Source organism: Pangasianodon hypophthalmus, chromosome 18 (genome assembly GCF_027358585.1).
Source record: "Pangasianodon hypophthalmus isolate fPanHyp1 chromosome 18, fPanHyp1.pri, whole genome shotgun sequence".
NCBI classification, from domain to species: Eukaryota; Metazoa; Chordata; class Actinopteri; order Siluriformes; family Pangasiidae; genus Pangasianodon; species Pangasianodon hypophthalmus.
Window position 1 is genome coordinate 7571231 of NC_069727.1, and position 20168 is coordinate 7591398.

Below are 20168 nucleotides of genomic sequence, written 5' to 3' on the forward strand. Positions count from 1 at the left end.
TTGGAAAATACCTGTACTGGAAAATAACTGTACACTGACTAGCTACTTTTCTCAGTTTTCTCAAGGTAGGCTATATTTATGACCTGTTTTGCATAATAAGAGGAGATATAGGGAAGGGAATTTGTTTCTTTGTTTAGGAAAATGGGTCCAATAATGTTTGGTAATATCTCGGTCACAAAATTAGCAGCTTATATAAAAACAAAGTAACAACTCTGCTGCCCCCTAGTGGTGGTGATGATAAAATCGAGTCAAACAGGTGAGCAGTAGTACCAAACAGGTGAGCAGTAGTACCAAACAGGTGAACAGTAGTACCAAACAGGTGAACAGTAGTACCAAACAGGTAAGCAGTAGTACCAAACAGGTGAGCAGTAGTACCAAACAGGTGAACAGTAGTACCAAACAGGTGAACAGTAGTACCAAACAGGTGAACAGTAGTACCAAACAGGTAAGCAGTAGTACCAAACAGGTGAGCAACATCAAAAAAAATTTTTACATTTAGGCCTCTGAAGGTTTCTTCAGTTTGGGCCGCTGAGGAAACCCTTATTGGTTCTATGTTGAACCCTACAACTTCAGTGTAAGAAGGGGTTTCAAGCAGAACCTTCCTGGAAAGATAATAAACCCAGTGGCTTGCAAAAGTATTCACCCCCTTGAACTCTTCCACAATTTATAGTGTTACAACCTGGAAGTGAAATGGACTTAACAGGGGTTTTATATCACGAATCATGACATATGTACATTATATATCATGATTGTGCATATATATATATATATATATATATATATATATATATATATATATATATATATATATACATATATACACACACATATATACATATACACACACACACACACATATATATAACATTGTGTAAATGTTTATTTTCTTAAACATTGTCAAACATACAATAATTTCATTATCATTAACAAAGTGTGCTTAAAGTACAGTGAATATTTTAGTGAATATCACATCACATCAGCACCCTGCAATACAGCTGTTAATAATCCAGCAATGACTTTTACAGGTGTGCATCAAATAAATTAACATATTATATAACCGATTTCTCCCGGATAGCAGTTCAGCACCAAAACCAGATCTGGCTCCTCGCAAAGAATACTGCGCTCTTTTCATTATTCAATAAGTAAGACTGGTGCAGAAAAAAAGATGTCAGTCCTTTAAAGGTTTAGCCAGAGAGATGAAAGAAAAGAAAGAAGGAAGAACAAAAAAAAACAACGTTCCACTCATAGCTGCAAATTAGTGTCTGTAAGAGTCATTCCAGGAGAGGGTTAGCTGTGTTGGAACAACAGCATTCTTCTGTCAGTTCTCAGCCCTGTTTAGTAATGAAAGAGCTCTGGCCCTGTTGAACCTCAGCGTCAGCACAAGAGGAAAAACATCATTTTGCCCAAATGTTCAGTCAAAGCAAACAGTCATGGAGCGGAGCTATTTCTGGACTGCTGGCTATTTATAGACTGTTTTATAAGAGATGCAGAATGCAGAAGTGCTGTGTGGACGTGCAGGTATTAAAAGGATGGAGAGAAGTATGTGACCCAGAAAGAACATTCAGATTCAATTAATCAGTTATTCATACATTACAATCAAATGAGATGCACACAACACAGAAACCAATTAGCTAAAGCATTCGTTCAAATATAGAGAAATGGGCAGAATGGAAGTGTTGTTTTTTTTTTTTCCCCTTACATGATCTTGGTGAGTCAATTTCAGAATAATTGCCACACATCATGAGAATGATTTTTGTAACTTTCTGCACAAAAATGTTCGTAGGCCAAACTGAAATAAAAATTCCCACCAGAGTTAATCTGATTTTCTTTGTACTCATGTGTGCATATATTGATAAACGCCAATTTATCTGTAAATTACATGCATGTTCACTACATTGCTGATTTACACAGAAAGCTTAAAACAACAAATGAGGAGTAAACAGTGAAAGAGCACCTAAGTGCACCATGTATTAAATTTTCCAGTAATGCAGCTCAGCCACTGCAGTGTGACACACACCAACTGTATCTCTTGTTATAGGGTGCTGTTACTTTTTTCCTAATTTATGGATATGATTCAGATTGCAGTAAATCCATGCGTGTAACTGAAACACAAATTTAAACCTGACAGTATAATCCATATATTAATTTGTCATTAATATATTAACTCATCACCAATATTATGTTTTGAAGCCAATTGAGGATTACATTAGTGAGTCTCTTTAGAATTTACACAAACTCAGGTGCTCTCGTAGGATACAAACGTTTTTCCGAACTGGCTTTTCATGAACAATACATTTCTTGTGCAAATGCTCCTACACTTAGCTTTTCTCTAACATCAAACCATCACTCCAAATAGCTTTTAATTAATAGTATTGTTTCTTACAAACATGGCAAAATAATTGCCACACCTAAGGAATATTTAAAATAAATACATGCAAACTGTTATGCAACAAAATGCTCTTGGTGTCTAGAAAATCTACTGTTGCTTTTGATCATTATGTTGCTCACATCTCAGTCATCCTGCACAAAAAAACCTACATATATGCTGAAAGTCTGGAACTGTTGAAAATTTGAACATTTGCCAGGAAGAGGATGCATGAGAACACTGCATGATGGAGAGGCCCCGAACCCCCCAAAAAACAGTTCACAGAACAGCTGTTTATTCTCTCCACCTGGCTTCATCAAATTTTAATTGTGGTGCTGCCAGTAATGATGAAATCAGTGCTGTTCAGAAAATAATGCACTAGTTAAGAAAACATCCCCATATTTTTAACCTCTAAATATCACCTACTGTATGTGTTTTCATCATTTTCATGAAGAGTGCCAATAATTCTGGATTTGAGTCAATGTACAGGACATTTATTTCCCCATATTTTCTCTCTGTCTACACTCTATTACACCTGGATCAACTCAATAGGAATTTATTAAGCCCTGTTCGTCCCTCTTGACCCTACAGATCAGAGGTGAAAAGGGAAAAAACTCATTTTGTCCACTCAAAGCTAAATGAGGAGAAATGGACCTATTTCCGATGTGCCAGTTATTTATAGACTGTTTTCTAGTCTTTTTATACCACAGCAACTTTTTTTAGTCAACGATTTTGATCTGTTTATAGTTACACGATGTGGAACATCCACGAAGCAAGTTCCTGTCATCACTTACAACAGCTATAAACAGTCGTTTCCTCACCAGCCTCTCTCTCTTTTTTTTATCTTAAAGTTAATAAGACAAAAAAAATGCAGCTCGTCATATTATAGAGTAATCTATATCGAGCACCCTTTTTCATGTCTGTTTAGAAAAGTGCCAATGTGCCATGTTCCCTTCTGGGCCTGCAGATCAGACCAGAAAAGGAAAAAGCTCATTTTCTCCACTCAAAACTACACAAGGACAATTTTGGAGCTATTTCTGTGCGGTCAGTTATTTATAAACTCTTTTCAAGTTGTTTATGAGAAAAGGGCAGAAGAGATTTGTGGATGTGCATGCATTAGAAGGATAGAAAGAACTTCATGAGCCTGGAAGAACAGCCTGATTCAATTAATCAATTATTAATACCATAAAATCAATTAAAGTACCGAGACGAGGGAAATGCAGAGGCCTAAGTGGATAAAAATGATCATTCATTAGTAGATAGATGATGCATTAAGCAGACCAGGCTGATTCTTAAATCAGTACAATCATCAATTTTATACAACACATTTTACACATAAGGATTAAAATTTCATGCTCAAAAAAATTGAAGAAACAACTTATTTATCCTCTACCTATCCTTCTTACAAGACTAATACTTTTAATAAACTTTAATAACCTTTAATACTATTTTTTTCTCAAAACGCTGAACAGAAATTGAAACTATCAAAAGATTTTAAATATTAATGCAAAGAAACTGTCATTAAAAAAATTAGAATGCTTTTTTTATATGTCCAGAAGCATTGCTGTTGACATTGAAGAAATATGAGGTTGCTGTAATTGCCTTGTTTTTGTCCCACCCAGGCGGATAAAATAGTGAGGAGTAAATCCGGTGTGACCGCTCCTTTAATCTTGGTCAGTAACGACCCATGATGGTTCATTATGGCACAATATCACAAGTCTGAAAATTTTCAAATCTACTTTTCAATGCCTGTCCCTTGGGTCACAGGCACCAATTACAACTGGCACTAGATTAGAGCACAGTTTTAGAGCACTAGATTAGTGCTTCAGGTTCAATTATGAGCTAATATTGTAAACACTGCACTGACATTCCAGAAAATACAATAAATAGAGAATGTGAGCAGTAGGTCCATGAGTGGGAGAGTATTTTGGAACATAAATTGTGTGAAATAAGCCAAGTGCTTAAATACGTAGTGCCTGAAAATACTGCATGTGTGAAATGTGCTATGATGAAAGCCTCTATATGGCAATGCACTGGTGGTTAGGGATAGGCAATAAACTGAGCTCTAGTTAGATATAGGATTTTGTTCTGATGATATTAGCATTGGCACACTGATCATTTTATTTCTACAACTGAAAGCTAAAAAGTGCAAGCACTGTGTAAGAATAATCAACTTTGGGGTGTTGGAGTTAACGTTAATGGTAATAATGTTACCACTCTGAAGTGGATTATTTTTCTATAACAGCATATCTTGAAGTGACTTACTCCTCTTATACCACAGGTAACTTCTAAATAATTTTAGTAATTAAACTACAACCTACTTTCTTACCCATTAATAATTAGTTACAATAAGTTAGCTCCTTTTCATCACTTCTATTATAGCAGCTATAAACAATCCTTCCCTCACCAGCCTCTTTTTTCTTTCTCTTGAAGTTAATAAGACAAAAAACACAGCTTGATATGTTACAGAGAAATGAAAAAGCACAAAGTCCTCCATAGTGAAGACTCCCCCAATGACGGAAAACTTAATGATGGTTTATACACGTGACTTTGCACGTGCATGAAGAAGCAGCAGCAACGTGAGCAGCAAAACTGACATACTCGCCTCTATAGCTTATGTACATCTAGAAGATTAAAAGCTATGACCACTAGATGGCATGTGTTAAACATGGAACATCCCTGTCCATCTTAATTCCAAGTAGAACAGCAAAATAATTTCATGCACAGAGATGTTAAACAGCCTGATGAGCTCTGGCTATTTTTTAAACTTTCCACCGTTGTCATGATTGTTTTCATGATCTGTGTCATTGAAATCTCTGACCTTACATTCAATAGTTTTTAATAATCTAGAAAATCCAGAAGATTGGTACGCAAAACAGACCTTTCGGTAGGTTTGAAGGCTGCATGAGACGTTTTTATGTTTCAAACACTAAATGTAATAGGAAACCCAGTACTCAATAACTGTGCAGAATAGTACACAAGCATGTGATTTGTGACACAATGCTAGTTTGTTTAGTGAGTCGCGGACACAGTGTCACATGTGCTGTACCGCCGCTGCTATTCACGCTGATATACGCTTATATTTCTGAGGACAAGGATGAGGGAAGTAGGGGCGCTGAGTGTGCTGCAGCTCCCACAAATTTCAGAATTCCTTTCACTGCAACTGCTAACATAATAATAAGAATGATAAGCAAATAAAAATATAAACAAACTGTAAAACTGAGTATTTTGAGTAGTTTGAGTTTGTATGTCAGAGATAGTATTCCCCTTATACCACTTTGATTTACCAATGTTTACAATTTTTATATTACTAATGAACAACACAGCTCACTTTTTTTTAACTGTTTAATGTTGTGGAGCGTCCACAAGACTCGAGTCAACGAACGCAACATATATGCTGCTTAAAAATGTCATAAAACACCTTCCCGTGGCTGTCTGAGGACATGCACAAGTAATGCTCCAAACAACCGCATTATACATGCAGCAGCCATCTTGCGTACGTGTAGATAAAAGCGAATATAATTCAGCCTTTAAAGTTATAGCTTTACCTCTGACTGTTATATAGTGCTAACACTGGAGACTCCTTCCAAAAATGTGAAATAAACATCTCCTTACAGAAAACATCACCATGTCAACAATCATGCTTGGGTTTAAAATCTATTTATGTTGTTCCTGTAGAAACGTGTGGTTGTTTGTCCTCTTACTGCAGTGTTCAAAAGCTAGATGCTAAAATAATACAGGTCTAGATATGCTACACAGTATCTCACTTATAAAATATTAAACAGTCTGAAAAACACTACGTTTTTTTTTTTTTTATTAAATCCCTCTATATTGGTAGCGAAACCTAAAAAGTTCCTGATTGGAAGTCAGAATCAATTTTCTCAGGATTTAAAATAGGTTCATTGCTATTTTGCAGGCACGTTGTTAACAAACCTAAATATCGTGATAATATTTTCATCCAACAGATGCTGCAAAATTGCTGTAAAGTAACATACAAGGACAATAATACACCACAAACGCACAGAATCTAAATTGTGATATGGAAAGAATGTGGATATTTCCAAAATAGGGATGCAGATCTGAGTGGGCCTGCAATCTCTCAGTCTGAGCACATCATCGGTCCTTGTGCATTTACATTCACACGCGTGCCGTGCTAAAACACAGCATGCCGTCAGGTCTGTGGAGTGTTTCGGATGAAGCTGCCAGAATCTGCTTCAGGCTGGTTGAGTGTTGTTCACGCTACACAGCTGTAGTCAAGGTAACTAATGTACTGCCACTTCTGAGTCTCACGTATTGCATTCAGAGAAGTTCCTGAGTGCAGACAGCTGGTACAATCATATACTTCTGTCCTCTGGCTTTTACCACTAAACAGCTTTGAGGATGTCTTAAGTGCTTTGCTCTGATAATTACAACAGTTAATGTTTTAATTGTGCAGTTGGTTTGTACTGTATATTCAAAGACCAAGATGTGCTATAAGCGTATTCAAGCGCATCATGAACGTCCTTACGAATAATATTCAGACAACAAATATAAGGAAAGATAAGAAATAAGATGAAAAGGTAAGAAATATAACCTTGTTGAAGGTGTACTGAAGCTCTGAGTCACACCTACCCTGAGTGTGTGTGTGTGTGTGTGTGTGTGTGTGTGTGGAGATCTCACAGGTATGAGAGGTAGCGAATGATGAAATTGGGAAGGTTCAGGTTGGTGATGACCTGCAGCGCTCTGGTGCCCAGGACATGCCTCAGTGTGATACGGCTCAGCTGCTGCAGAGACAGAGGACAACCTGCAGGAACACACACAGCAGCTGAGCATCAAAAACAGAGCAATTGTGAGGTCGACGTTTTAATGTGGAACATCCTTTTACACCTGCTACTTATTATTCACTCGTTATATCTTAGGTGTACCTTACACAGCCATTTACACACCTGCATTAAAAGGAAAAATCCACCTGAATAACTTACATAGCAATATTTATAATCAGTATGTGACCTTAAACAACAAATTAGCACTAGAATTGCTAAACATCACAAATATTTCAATATAAATATATTTAATGTGTTTCACTGTGGAGTTTCCCTTAAATGTATGGAGGCATGTATGTATACTATATACATTCATCCAGCTATGAATGTATATTCATGCAGCAGAGGTGAAAGCATAGCTAACAAGAAAATCTCAGCAGATAAAGGAAAACAGAATTTTAACACAAAAAGACCATAGTCCAAACCTCTTGTTTTCTACAAGGTTCGTAAATTCACAGGTCAATGTTCACCTAGATAAAGTTAGCGAGAAGTGAACGTAACCGCTACCAGAAGCAAATGCATTGTTCACGTCCCTCATGCCCTTGCTGCTTCACTGAAAAGCCAGTTCACTGAAGGGGAAAGGTCTCAGAGGATGTCCAAGACATATTTGTTTCTGGCATCGGAGAGCTTTGATAGCAATGTCTGCATCTCTTATACACTAACTGGAATGAAATTCATTTTCAGCGTGCATGTACTGTAAATAAAAAAATCAAATACAGCTGTAGGGAAAACCTCTATAAATACAGAAGTATATATCTAGTGGTTAGCACTTTTGCCTCGCACCTCCAGGGTTGGGGGTTCAATTCCCGCCTCCACCCTGTGTGCGTGGAGTTTGCATGTTCTCTCCGTGCTTCGGGGTCCTCTGGTTTCTTCCTCCAGTTCAAAGACATGCATTGCAGGCTGATTTGCATCTCTAAATTGTCTGTAGAGAGTGAACGGGTGTGTGAATGTGTGTGCATTTGTGCCCCAGCGTGTCCCCTGTCTTGTGCCCTGAGTCCCCAGGTCTAGGCTCCAGGCTCCCCGCGACCCTGTGTAGGATAATCGGTGCAGAAAATGGATGGATGGATGGTTGTTTTGGTTCAGGGAAAAAGAATCCACATAAAATCATATTAAATCTGGGTGGTCAGCGCTGCAGTCCTGAGACTCATCCATCACACACTATTATCTCCAACTCCATTAGCAGTCGATAAATTAAAATGTCACGTATGTTTAAACACATTCATAACAGCGTTACCAGAACACAGCACCTGCATGAGACAGTTTACATTCTTTAATAATGTTTTGGGGCATGTGCTGCTAAGATATCGCTGCCACAGGACTTCGAGACATTCCACGAGTTGTTCTTCCATACTCGAATCTGCTTTGTGATCTGATCTCCATCCTCATTCAGTTTATTCCAGCTCTATTCCAAAACATCCCATTTAGCACCAAGGCTACAAGCTGGATTACGAGTCACCACAAACAGCACACAGACCCTTTAAACCAGAACTGCTGCACAAATACACTTCACCCGTTTCTAGGAGACTTGACATGTTTTTCTGCAGAGTACAGAATCAAGAGTAGCAGCTACTGTATAATAGTACAGTAAACCATAAAGCATGAAAAAAATTCTAGACTACCTGTGGCAATCATTGTTATTTAGGTTTTTATGTTAATTACGCTCATTTATTATCTGTCATCATTAAATCGCTTGTCACAGAAGTAGCATAAAAACAAAGAAAAATGTTGACAATTAAACCCAGAGTGCCACCTGGTGGCAAGTTCCTGAATTGTTGATTCAAACAGAAACATTTGGGAGTGAGAGTGATGATTTGGTTAACTTAATGTGTGTATATACAAATGGATGACACATTAAAAGGGAAAATGGTGGAAAGTATTTATTTTAGCTGGCATGGTTTGACTATACTTGTTCCCTTCACTACAAACCATCACAAAGTTACTCCTACTGATCACCTTTATCCTATCATGAAACTGGGTAGTAAATAATAACGCCTGGTCCTTTACCATGCTCAACTGTACAGTCTTAGTGAGCCTGTGCCCACTGTAGCCTCAGAGTCCTGTTCTTGGCTGACAGAAGTGGAATCAGATGTAGTGTTTTGCTGTCGTAGCCCATCCACCTCAAGCTTTAACATGTTGTGCTTTCTGAGATGCTTTTTTGGTCACCATAGTTGTAAAGAGTGATTATCTGAGTTACTGTAATGTTACTGTCAGGGCGTACAATCCTGTCCATTATCCTCTGTCCTCGCTCTTCAGCAAGGTGTTTCGGCCTGCAGAACTGTCACTCTCTCTCTTTTTTGTGTGTATCGCACCAACTCTAGAGACTGTTGTGCGTGAAAATCCCAGGAAATGAGCAGTTTTCTGAAATACTCTAACCATCCCGCCTGGTACCAACAACTATGCCACGATCAAAGATCACATTTTTTCCCCATTCTGCTGTTTGATGTGAATATTAACTGAAGCTCTTGACCTGTATATCTGCATGAATTTTTGTATTGTTCTGTCGCTACATGATGGGGTAATTGCCTAAATCAGCAGGTGTACAGGTGTTCCTATTAAAGTGGCCAGTGAGAGTATACTTAAACATACATACATACACAGAAACATATGGACATATATCAAACACTGCTTCGCTAGTGTGCCGCCCCGATCATATAATAGTAAAGTCAAATTTATTTTGTCTCCTGTAAAATGTTACTTGTGCTCCTCTGGTTTAAAGCCCTTGCCCTAATGTACTTCAAAATGTATTTACAATAAAAGAGACCATAAAAAAACCTCTTCACTTGTTTAATGTTAAAGCAGTGTGTTACTCACTCTCGTAAAGCTGCAGACAGAGAGCAGCTGGTGTGTCAGGCCTGGTGTAGTCAACGGGTTTCCTCTCGTGTTTATCTTTGGCGTAGATGTTTGCCCCGAACTCCACTAGAAGCTCGATCATTTCTACGTTGTTGGCCTTTGCTGCGTGGTGTAGTGCTGTCTCATGCAGTCGGACCGAGTTTACTTTCGCTCCTTACACAAATATACAATAGACCCAGCATTAATACGGGACCGGTTTCTCAAATTCACATCCCAAAAATATTTCTGAGCAGCTCCTAGTGCCAGAAATCATGCCCTAGTTACTACATAGTGCACTATTTCAGGAGTTGTCCATTTTATAATCACATATAAAAACACACTGGAGAATATTCAGTGCACTTGAAATCCCACAATGCACTGCAATAAATTAATCCCCAAATAAGAAAATAAGCTCTTTGCTGCTTGTAGGGAGTAGGGAATAGGTCATGATTTTGGACACAGCTTTTTGTTTTTACCTGCATTGAGTAGCACCTTGACACACTCCAGGTGCTGGTTAGCGCAGGCTACATGAAGTGGAGTGCCGCTGTACAGATCATAGGCTTCCAGACTGGCTCCTTTCGCTATCACGAGCTTTACACACTCGGCATTTCCTGCAGGTTTAGACAACACACACATACACGTCACGTAATCACTCTGCACTGCGAATCTCACTCAGTGGCACTGGAAATATGGAGTGTGACTCTGATCCTCACCTCCTATGCAGGCCTCGTGTAGTGGGGAGGTGGTGCGAGAGGTAAGGGCGGGGTTAACCTTTGCCCCGTACTCGAGGAGAAGCCGCACACATTCAGAGCTCCCAGCAGAACAGGCCTCACACAGAGGAGTGCTGCCATCCACGTTCCTCGCATCCACCTGCAAAGCAGTGCAAAAGCACCCTATATTCAAACATCATATAGTGTGAAGTTACTCTCAGTTTATTCAGAACACCAGATTATTCCCTGATTTCCTCCTATTTCTAGTGTACATCCCACTACCTGTGTCAATCATTGTTATTTAGGTTTTTATGTTAATTGTGCTCATTTACTATCTGTTATCATTAAATCGCTTGTAACAGAAGAAGTACAAACCAAAGAAAAAAATATTGAAAATCAATCCAGGAGTGCCACCTGGTGGCAATTTCCTGAATTGTTGATTCAAACAGAAAAGTTTGCGAGTGCCACGGTCAAAGATCACATCTGCTGCTTGATGTGAATATTAACTGAAGCTCTTGACCTGTATATCTGCATGAATTTTTGTATTGTTCTGTTGCCACATGATTGGATAATTGCATAAATCAGCAGGTGTACAGGTGTTCCTATTAAAGTGGCCAGTGAGAGTATACTTAAAAACACATACACAGAAAGATATAAACATATCAAACTATCCATTCATGTGCCTCCATAAAGGACACTATAGCCTAGTACAAACTGTTATAAGGCCCTCCTTGTGAGTGTACAGCATTGGTGCTCACTTGTGCGATGATTGAAGAAACATTTGTCATTTTCCATTAGAATTAGAACAAAAAACTGCACCAAAACTACAATTTCACATCATCACACTGACAAGCCGCAGTTGTAGGAAACTAATCAACAACAGGGAGGTGTGATGCAGTGTGATGTGACGCAGTTATTGTTACAACCATAAAATTATTTTCCAATAACTGCACATCCCAAAGTGTTTTATTCCTCTTGTACCACAGCAGTTTGTCAATGAATACAATTACTAATTTATTAAAGAATGATATGTACTTTTTAATCCATTTATAATTAAGGTGGTCAAACAAGTGCAAAACAAGCTCTGTTATAACTTGCATACATAAGTCTCTTCCTTACCAGGCTCTGTTTTTTTTCTCTCTCTCTAAATCTGCCGCAAGTCCATCACTTGGGATACAAATGATCTTATAGCACATACACTATGCAAATAGTTAAGGCGAATAAGTGGATTATTGGGGCAGAGTTTGTAGGGAGTTGAAGATCAGGTTCATTTTTGATGAGTTTCGTCTGAACAAGACTTAAACACGTCACCTCACGTTCAATCATCTCTACTGTCTTAAAAGCTGAGAATGATTTAGAAGTTATCAACTGATGAGTAACTCAGAGATGGAGGGGTTAAACCTGGAGTGACCAAGTGTGTAGACGAAAGGGTGTAGAACTATCTAGTAATGGTACGTGGTGTGTGTGTGACTGTAACCTGCGCTCCGGCGTCCAGCAGCAGCCTCACACACTGCGTCTGTCCTCGGATAGCCGCCTCATGCAGAGGAGTGATGGAGTCGACAGCTACTATATTCACTGAAGCTCCACTCTGGATCAGACTCTGCAGATGGGACACGTGGCCTCGATACGCAGCCTTGTGGACCTCTGTCCTCTCTGACCAGAAGCCTAACGCACACACAGATAGAGAGTGTAAAACTGTTAGGTATTGCTTTTACAGTGCAGGGGCAGCACGGTGGTGTACGAGTATCACAAGACCTCAAAGCTCCAGGATTTCTGGTTCAACCCTTAGCTTGGGTTATTGTCTGTGTGGGGTTTTGCATGTTTTACATGTGGGTTTCCTCCACACTCCCAAAAACATCTCAGTAGGTGGACTGGCTACTTGAAATTTCCCCTAGGTGCATCAGTGTGTGTGTGTGTGTGTCTGGTGCTTTGTGAATTCCCACCTCATGTTCAGTGTTCCTAGAACCCACCACCATCCGGACCAGGATAAATCTGTTACTGAAGGTGAATGAATGAATGAATGAATGAAATATCACAGTGCACATGTAAATGTTTGCACATGGATGCATTTAAGACTGTATAGTAAGTGTATAGCAAGTCACTAGGTCAAGGTGAGATTATTGACAACTGACTAAAAATAAATTCTGGATTCATGTGAAGAGTATAAGAAGCCATGGTGATTACTATCATATAATCCCAATGAAAAAATTCGATTTCAGAGCCGTGTTTACACCAGCAATTGGTTTTAACTCTCATTTAGTAAACAAGTCCCACTGTAATGGAGGGAACAGCATGGCCCTGTTATCATAACTGATTAAATCTGTCATTTAAGCTTTTGCACTTACCGATATCACCGAAGAAATACGGCCTTCCTGTTTCCACCTCCATCTTTCACGTTAAATAGATGTTTAATTAAACGCGCTTTAGGAACCGGTCAGTAGTCAGTTATAAAGCCGCATAAACACGCCGTGTTTACAAACGCGCTGTCTGAGTCACGTGGTCGTGCTGCTGTTTCGGGTCTACCGGGAAATATGGGAATTGTAGTCCACTAGTGGTGTCCCACTGGTACTACATTTCCCAACATGCATGTAAAGTTAAAGGTAAAAAACATTTGAAACACAGCTAAAGTGTCTCATAACTTATAACAACATAACTACACTTTATCTAATCATTAAAATACTTTTTTAAAAAATCTTTTTTTTTTTTTTTTTCCATTAATGTGTTTAAATACAGTTACCACCTCGTGCCTGATAGGTTATGAAAAAAGTACATTTTATTCCCACAGCATTCACTCAACCCAGTCACCTGAACACATTCCTCACCTGTGAAATATCTAGACTTTCCACAAGTTCAACAGGAAGCTGCGTCATCCGAATTTCCTGAAGATAACGGGAAGAAAAAACTAAGTTCCCTCGTCCTGGGTTATTGATATTGACTGACAAAGGTCATTCTGAATGACCTTTTAATGACCCTGTTACCCAAATTATAGTCAGAAAGGATATTAGAATTTAATAATAAAATAAATAAATAATCAAATAAAAATATAACAAATAATTTAATATTGAAATATTTTTAACAACAACAAAAAAAAGTTTATTAATAATGTCCTGCTTAATTGCATTAAGAATGCAAAAAAAAAAAAAAAAACTGTTACTTTCCACCTGCAAACTGCAGCCACTATCAGCATAGACACCTTGTAATAAAGACTCAATTATTTCATCAAATTTCCTGAAGATGATGAGAAGAAGAAAAGTCACATCTTGTTTTCAGTGATACTGACTTATGAGGTCACTTTGAAAGCACATCCATCCATCCATCCATCCATTCTCTGTACCGCTTATCCTACACAGGCTCTACCCTACATAGCCTGGAGCCTATCCCAGGGAACTCGGGGCACAAGGCGGGGGACATCCTGGATGGAGCGCCAAAACATCACAGAGCACAATCGCACACACATCACAGACAATTTAGAGATGCAAATCAGCCTACGACACGTCTTTGGATTGGGGGAGGAAACATGAGTACTCAGAGCAAACCCCCAAAGCACAAGCAAACTCCACACACACACACACACACACACAAAACGCGGAGCCGGGAATCGAGCCCCCAACCCAAGCGTGCTAACCATTAAGCCACCATGCCCCCCGGAAACTTTTAATTGTAGGCAAAATGGCACCATAATGGAATCATCCGAATGATGAAAAAAACAAATCATTATTTTACAGTTTATCTAAAAACAGAATTGTTAATTTAATAGTTTTCCTGTTGAAACCCCCTATTATAGCTCAAAATGTTTTCAATCTCTAGTTAATTTATTTGAATGTGCCTCATTAATGTATCAAATTACTTAACAGTTTAAAAGATAACAAAGAGGGCAAGATAAATAATCTGCGAGCTGAAGTCCACATTTATACGACATTTGGAAACATATATTTTTTTTCACTCTAAATATTCTAACATACTGTCTTAAAAAGTAGAGAGAGGTAAAGACAAAGCAAAGGTTGTAAGTGAAGGTTCCACATTTTTGGGGGAAACAAATCCAAAAATCCTACAACTTTCTGAATCCAGCACTTAGTTTTTATAACATCACAATGTATATATTAACCACAGAGTTTATATACTAATTATTTATCCATTACAGGAGACACAGGACCTATTTCTGGCTTATTTCTCAAGAAACAAACATAAAGCTGAACTTGTATTAAGTGTCCTCTGCACATTAAATCAAATGTTTGCACATTATATCAAACAGTTTGATTAATGCACCATAAGATCATGGAAAATATTTCTTGCAGCATATTTTAGAACAATCAGCAGCTGGTGACAGCATTAAAATGTTTAGACGAGCGTTTTTTCCCCTGAGCCTCCTAACCGAGTTCATCCTCATGATTACCATTTTCACAGTAACACAATAAACTTGTTTTGCTGTGTTATTTGTAACTGAGGTAACTGATGATGCGTTGTGAGATGTCTAGTTTGGTGATGACCTGCAGCGCTCTGGTGCCCAGGACACGCCTCAGTGTGATACGACTCAGCTGCTGTAGAGACAGAGGACAACCTGCAGGAACACACACAACAAAAGCAAAACTCATACTCATCACTTAACGGAACAGTCCAGTGTTTTTAAATTAATCTCTACCCACAACATCTGTACCTGATCGCCTATGTGTGATTACCATGGACAATAATTTCGAAACAGGTTTCCCTGTACTGAGAAAAGAATATAATATAATAATACACAATGTGTTTATTTATTTATAATGGATGATTAAGGGCAGTTGTTGAATTCCAGAATTAAACATCCCCATTTTTATTCATGTTTACACTATAACTATAAAGATCTTAGGATTCAGAACTTAATTTAAAACTATCTTACTGGAAGAATTAATGAGTTTTCTACAAACCGTGCCAACAACTGCCCCTAGACTTCCATAATAAGTGAGACTTCGCGTAGACAGGTTTTCTGTTTTTTCTCAGTATAAGGAAACATACAAAATTTTTAATCATGGTAAACATACATGCAGAACATAGAAATCAAGTTAAAAAAAAACAAAAACAAAAAAAAAAAAACACTGGACTATTTCTTAAACAGAATACATTTTCAATGTAAAGCGTTTTTTTAACAATAAAATGTAAATGTATTCTCACTCTCATAGCGCTGTAGACAGATGTGAGATAGGGATCCAGGGGTTGTGTAATCTATTGGTTTGCGTCCCATGTTGTCCCTGACATTAATGTCTCCACCAAAGTCCACCAGTAGCTCAATCAGGTCCGTCCGACCCACTCTCGCTGCGTGGTGCAGAGCCGTCTCATGGAACTTTGTAGCATTCACGCGGGCACCTTTAAAAATATTCCATTTCCAAATTTTCTATTAAAAAGGAAAAAGCAGCTTGACATTTATTTATTTAGTCTAATATGACTGTCAATTTCTTTATAAAATAATATAATAGGCTGATCATGTCATTACTGTTACACCTGAATTAAACATGACAAGGTGTGCTGTTATAGGAAAATAATCAACAATGGGGTGGTGTTCCCGTTACTACTCTGAAAACGATCTTATAACAGCACGCCTTGAAGTGTTTTATTCCAATTACACCACAGCAATTTGTTAGCAATAACATTTTTATTTATTAAAGAATGAGACAATGTACTTTTTATTGGTTTATAGTTACGTATGATGTTGTGGAACGTCCGTGAACCAAGTTAGTTCCTGTTATCACTTACGTTATGTAACATCTATAAAAAAGTCATTCCTTCACCTCTCTTTTTCACTCTCTTGACATTAATAAGACAAAAAAACAGCTTTCATGTTAATTCAAAAAAAAAAAAAAAGTCCTCGGTCGTGATGTCTCTCCCATGGCAGAAAACTGTTACAAAAAGCGCTGACACTGGAGACTCCTTCAATGTCTGCGAAATAAACATCTCCTTACAGTAAACCTCTATCTACAATTAAATAACAACTCATTAAGCTGTTTTTTTTTTCATTAGGCTTAGATTATGTGGCATGTCCCTGGGAATTAGCTGTTACTAGAGAAACAAAAAAATATTAGAATGAGTGCATTAATATAAATCTATGATTTGCCTTACAGCCTGAACTGCTTTCAGAGCTGCTGTTATAGAAAACTAATTAACACCTTTCGACCAATCGGAATAGAGAATTCAACACTGGTGTGGTATAACAGGTAATAAAACATTCAGTGAAGAGCCAGTAGCTGTCTTTTTCTTTGTCCTTCTCACCTGCATTGAGCAGCTGTAAGGCGCACTCCAGATGTGCTTTAGCGCATGCGGCGTGCAGCGGCGTCCCAAAGTAAATGTCAAAAGCCTCCAACAAGGCTCCTTTTGATATAACCAACTTCACACATTCTGGATTACCTGCACCCAAAATGTGCAATTATCCCAGTGAATCAAACATCTCTACACTCCTGGGCAAAAAGAATGGCCAAGCCCAAAATGGCAAAATATTAAGCTTTTAATAGGCTTAACAACAAATCATTGGTCAGAAAATTAGCAAGAATTAAACAAATGCACTCCTGAGAGCTCCTGTGCCACCATTTGCTGGTTTACTTTTGCAGCAGTGAACTGTTTGTTTGGGGAAAAGCTAGAAACAGGGAAATTCACTTACATAGTCTTCTTGTACACAAAGGTAAAATCATGATAATGATTTATTTGATGTAAAATTCAAACTAGCCCATGTCTGGGTGTACAAAATTTTCTAAAAATATCTTCTGGGATGTTTTTTTTTTCTAATAATAGTAGTCATTATTTGGTTATCAAGGGCCTAGAGCAGGGAGAGATCTACAGTATATGTTTAATTCTTGCTAATCTCCTGACCAATGATTTGTTGTTAAGATCACTACAAGCTTAATATTTTGCCATTTTGGGCTTGGTCCATTCTTTTTGCCCAGGAGTGTACATACTATTAGTGGTTTATAACTACATGTGCAGATCTCACCAATACACACTGCTATTTACTGTTACTCTATCCCCGTGGTTAGACCAGTGACTGAATATATGTATCTTTGGGTTGCACAAGTGGTTAGGGCTGCACAATCTGATCGACACTCTCTGCTCCCTGTGCCAGTCTCACCTTGTATGCAGGCCTCATGCAGTGGGGAGGCAGTGAGGGCCGTGAGGGAGGGATTCACTGAAGCTCCATGCTCCAGAAGCAGTCTCGCACTCTCCACACTGCCTGCTGCACACGCATGGCACAGAGGGGTGCTACCATGAATGGTCCGTACATCCACCTTAAACACATCACACACAGGGACAGGGTTTCTAGGACACTAAATCTGTCAAATAAGAATATTTTAGTACTGCTGAACTGTACTTCTTCTATGTTCTATTCTTCTATGAGTAAAGTTTAATGAGACAAAAAATCATGACACTTTGACTTAAGTTGTCCATCTCTGTTTTTAGATTATTACACCATTAAAAAGTTAAGACCAGAAAGAAGACAACACTTCACCTGTGCGCCAGCGTTCAGAAGCACTCGAACGCACTCTGGGTGATCCTGTATGCAGGCATCATGGAGCGGGGTCATGTTGTCTACTGTCACTGCATTTACTGAAGCACCACTTTCAACCAGAAGCCGGAGCTTCTCAACTTGTCCTAAAGACGCTGCCTCATGCATTGGTGTCCGCTCAGACCAGAAGCCTATAGGACATGTGTAGGAGACCTCATGCTACATTACTTTATTGCATAATTCAGATATTTGGGTATTGACAAATATGGTGGTTAGACAGCAGATGATTTAGAGGTAAAAATGGTTGTGTTTAGGTACATAAGGTTTTACATTTACATTTATGGCATTTGGCAGACGCCCTTATCCAGAGCGACTTACAATTATCTCATTTATACAAATGAGCAGTTGAGGGTTAAGGGCCTTGCTCAGGGGCCCAGCAGTGACAGCTTGGCGGTGCTGGGGATTGAACTCATGACCTTCTGATCAGTAGTCAGAGGTTAAGTTATAACAAAAAAAAGATTGTGAGCCAAAACTATCCTGGACGATCACATTTAAGATTTGTGTGGCATTTGGAATCTGGACTTATTAGTCTTATTAAGGTGGAGTTGTTGTTCAATAATTAGCCAAACAAGTAAAAAACAGTGTAGATGTGTATAACTTCTCAGCCAAGCATCCTTGATGACAACGTGTAAAAACTATTATATAAACAGTACACAATGATTAGAGACACTATTCAACTTTACTCTTCCAGACATAATTCTTATAATTCTATAATTCTATAAGAGCCAGATAAGTATCTATCTACATACCCAAACTAGTGACACCTCCAAACAGCACACACACACACACACACACACACAGTGTATATTACACAGTGTATAGTCTCCATTTATCAGTCAGAGGCAGTATGTATGGATTTGGCTGTATTTGGATATTGAGTTGTTTTACTTTATTCATTAAATATTTTTTGCTCTCTGCAGATCAGATTAACAAAGTTGTCGTTCTTCAAATTAAGCAGTGAATAATCTGCTGTGAATGTTTCCTGGAAACACGGAAATGAATTGTTTCGACTTTTCACACCTTGAGAAAAGCCTGACTCACCGATTTCCCCAAAACACGTCCTCCCTGCAGGTGGATCCATGTTTATGTCAGTGTATTATAAGGGGCAACACTGTCATTTACAATGGTACAGTCCATCACCCCCGCTGAATGGTTTAGTCCCATCATGTCCCAACTTCAGCTAGCATCAACACTCAAAACCCTTCCTTCATTTTACTCCACACACACACAGCTGTGTTTATGACTAAACATTTATTTTTAGACAAAGAAATAATGTGAAACTGGAGATTACGATTCAGGTCAGTCTTGCTAGGAATCATGGGAGTTGTGGTTTCTTTATTTGAGATATTACTTAACCTTTTTTCTTACTTCATAATAAAAGTCTGCTACAACTCAAAGTATAAATATTAAATACAGTTTCCTGTATTTGCTTTACAGTTTAAAATGAAGACACTTACAGGAAGAAAGGTCTCTTAAGGGTTTAGTGGATGGTTGAGAGTTCCTAAAATATGAATTTTCAGGGGTCATTCCATGATTGTGATTCCACTGATATCACATTTACAAATATATATATGTAAAATAAAAGACCTCTTAAACGCAGGTAAAGTGCCCTTCACAAACTTGAAACCTTAATATAACCTACAAAGACAGCACTTTTCCCACAATAATTACACTTTCCCTTGAAATATAATCAAAATACTTGCTTTTAAACATGCTTTTCCAGGAGTCATCCATTATAGGCTAATGTACATTTTAGTTCATATTCACTCAGTACTGTTACCTGAACAAACAAAGTGAGGTCCATGAAGACATGGTGTGCTACGTTTGGTGCAGAAGAACTCGAGTGTCCTGCACAGAGCTCTGACCTCAAGCCCACTGAACACTTTCAGGATGAACTGGAACTCTGACTGCTACAGTCTTGCTACAGTGCAAGACTG

General features: G+C 38.4%; 2 protein-coding genes across 4 annotated transcripts in view; both read right to left on the bottom strand.

Moving 5' to 3' along the window:
• asb13a.2 (ankyrin repeat and SOCS box containing 13a, tandem duplicate 2) overlaps window positions 1–13392 on the bottom strand; it is a 105429-nt gene extending 92037 nt beyond the window's left edge. Inside the window, exons 1-6 of one of the 2 annotated variants that reach the window (XM_053241579.1) lie at window positions 13052–13392; window positions 12184–12371; window positions 10710–10866; window positions 10473–10607; window positions 9979–10170; window positions 7025–7148 (exon numbers count right to left, since the gene is read on the bottom strand). In XM_053241579.1, the coding sequence (XP_053097554.1) occupies window positions 7025–7148; window positions 9979–10170; window positions 10473–10607; window positions 10710–10866; window positions 12184–12371; window positions 13052–13094 (839 nt within the window). In that variant the 5' untranslated portion in view covers window positions 13095–13392. Of the gene's footprint in view, window positions 1–1676; window positions 7149–9978; window positions 10171–10472; window positions 10608–10709; window positions 10867–12183; window positions 12372–13051 lie in introns of those variants that run through there. The other variant, XM_026923453.3, reaches the window with a different exon arrangement.
• Window positions 13393–13748: 356 nt separating this feature from the next.
• Window positions 13749–20106, bottom strand: asb13a.1 (ankyrin repeat and SOCS box containing 13a, tandem duplicate 1). 2 transcript variants are annotated; one of them, XM_053241580.1, is made up of 7 exons: window positions 19273–20106; window positions 18981–18995; window positions 18175–18362; window positions 17797–17953; window positions 16947–17081; window positions 15855–16046; window positions 13749–15264 (listed from the first exon to the last, which is right to left on the bottom strand). In XM_053241580.1, the coding sequence occupies exons 1-7, from the start codon at window positions 19310–19312 to the stop codon at window positions 15137–15139; spliced, it is 855 nt and encodes a 284-aa protein (XP_053097555.1). In that variant the 5' UTR covers window positions 19313–20106; the 3' UTR covers window positions 13749–15136. The 2 variants fall into 2 exon arrangements, with proteins under 2 accessions (XP_053097555.1, XP_026779105.3); XM_026923304.3 differs by lacking the exon at window positions 18981–18995.
• Window positions 20107–20168: the final 62 nt, after the last annotated feature.

Bases quoted from the DNA above. Each gene is read 5' to 3' on its own strand.
- asb13a.1 (XM_053241580.1), bottom strand. From the start codon at position 19,312: ATGGATCCACCTGCAGGGAGGACGTGTTTTGGGGAAATCG. The intron at 17,082-17,796 runs GTGAGACTGGCA...TTTTGGGTGCAG, and splicing joins GCATGAGGCCTGCATACAAG to GTAATCCAGAATGTGTGAAG. The intron at 15,265-15,854 runs GTGAGAATACAT...GTGTTCCTGCAG, and splicing joins CTGTCTACAGCGCTATGAGA to GTTGTCCTCTGTCTCTACAG.